Below are 902 nucleotides of genomic sequence, written 5' to 3' on the forward strand. Positions count from 1 at the left end.
AAAAACCCCCCCCCCCCCCGCCCCGGTTATTATTCGCCCACGAGGGGAAAGCCAATTTTTGTCGACGAGCGCAACGACGTAGTAAACATGTACGTGCGCGCACATACATACGTCGAAGGCGCGTGTTAGGCGAGGAGACAGATACGTATGGATGTATGTGAGTGGGTGGATAGGTGTGTGTGTGTGTGTGATATGAACGCTACGTGTACGTATTGTGACGATATACTGCGTCCATTGTGTGCGCGCGCCCGCCTGATGCGGAGGAGCGTGTTTCACGCGATATCAAGAGAAAGAGAGGGAGAGAGAAAGACGGCGACACGTCCGACTTCTCGCCGGTGATGTCGGTCAAAGCAGCTTCACTGTCGCCGTTGCCTTCGCGCCTCTCGTGTAGTCTCGCTGTACACTTGTGTATCGGATGCGCAAATGCACGCACACACACACACGCGCGCCGCGTAGAGATGCTCGTCGAGCTCGAAGGATCGCACCACTCGATCTCACACGATAGACGGCGTAAAGAAAGGAAAGCAACTTACTCGTCTCCGTCGGGACAGATCCCGGTGGTCTCGTCGTACTTGGTGCAGTAATTGTCCGCGCTGTAGTTGAAGGTGCGGTCCCTCTTTCTCACCGGTCTGCGCCTCCGTTGGTTCATGAAGTGCCAGTTGAAGCACGTGAAGGGCCGGTGTTGCGTGCACTTGCGCTGCACGAACAGGGGACATTGCTCGACGCGGAATTCCTTCAAGTATCTGGAATGCGAATCCACAGTGCTAGACATTATTGTCGCTAGGATGGTCTCACTGTTACTCGCTCGAGCCGAGCCGCCGCGAGTGGCAGTAGCGGTGTATTAGTAGTAGCAGTCGTCGTCGTCGTCCTCTCGTCGCTGCAGCCGTCGCTCATACATGTAT

The 902-nt window shown here is 55.8% G+C and overlaps 1 protein-coding gene across 8 annotated transcripts in view; it reads right to left on the reverse strand.

The window, feature by feature from the left end:
* Positions 1-896, reverse strand: part of LOC106742068 (RING finger protein unkempt) — a 15940-nt gene extending 15044 nt beyond the window's left edge. For 7 of the 8 annotated variants that reach the window (XM_014614670.1, XM_014614669.1, XM_014614668.1 and 4 more), the window contains exon 1: positions 534-896. In XM_014614670.1, coding sequence (XP_014470156.1) covers positions 534-772 — 239 coding nt within the window. In that variant the 5' untranslated portion in view covers positions 773-896. The remainder of the gene's footprint in view (positions 1-533) is intronic. The other variant, XM_014614672.1, reaches the window with a different exon arrangement.
* Between the last annotated feature and the right edge of the window lie 6 nt (positions 897-902).

This window comes from Dinoponera quadriceps, unplaced genomic scaffold (assembly GCF_001313825.1).
Source record: "Dinoponera quadriceps isolate SergipeBrazil2010 unplaced genomic scaffold, ASM131382v1 scaffold588, whole genome shotgun sequence".
NCBI lineage: Eukaryota > Metazoa > Arthropoda > Insecta > Hymenoptera > Formicidae > Dinoponera > Dinoponera quadriceps.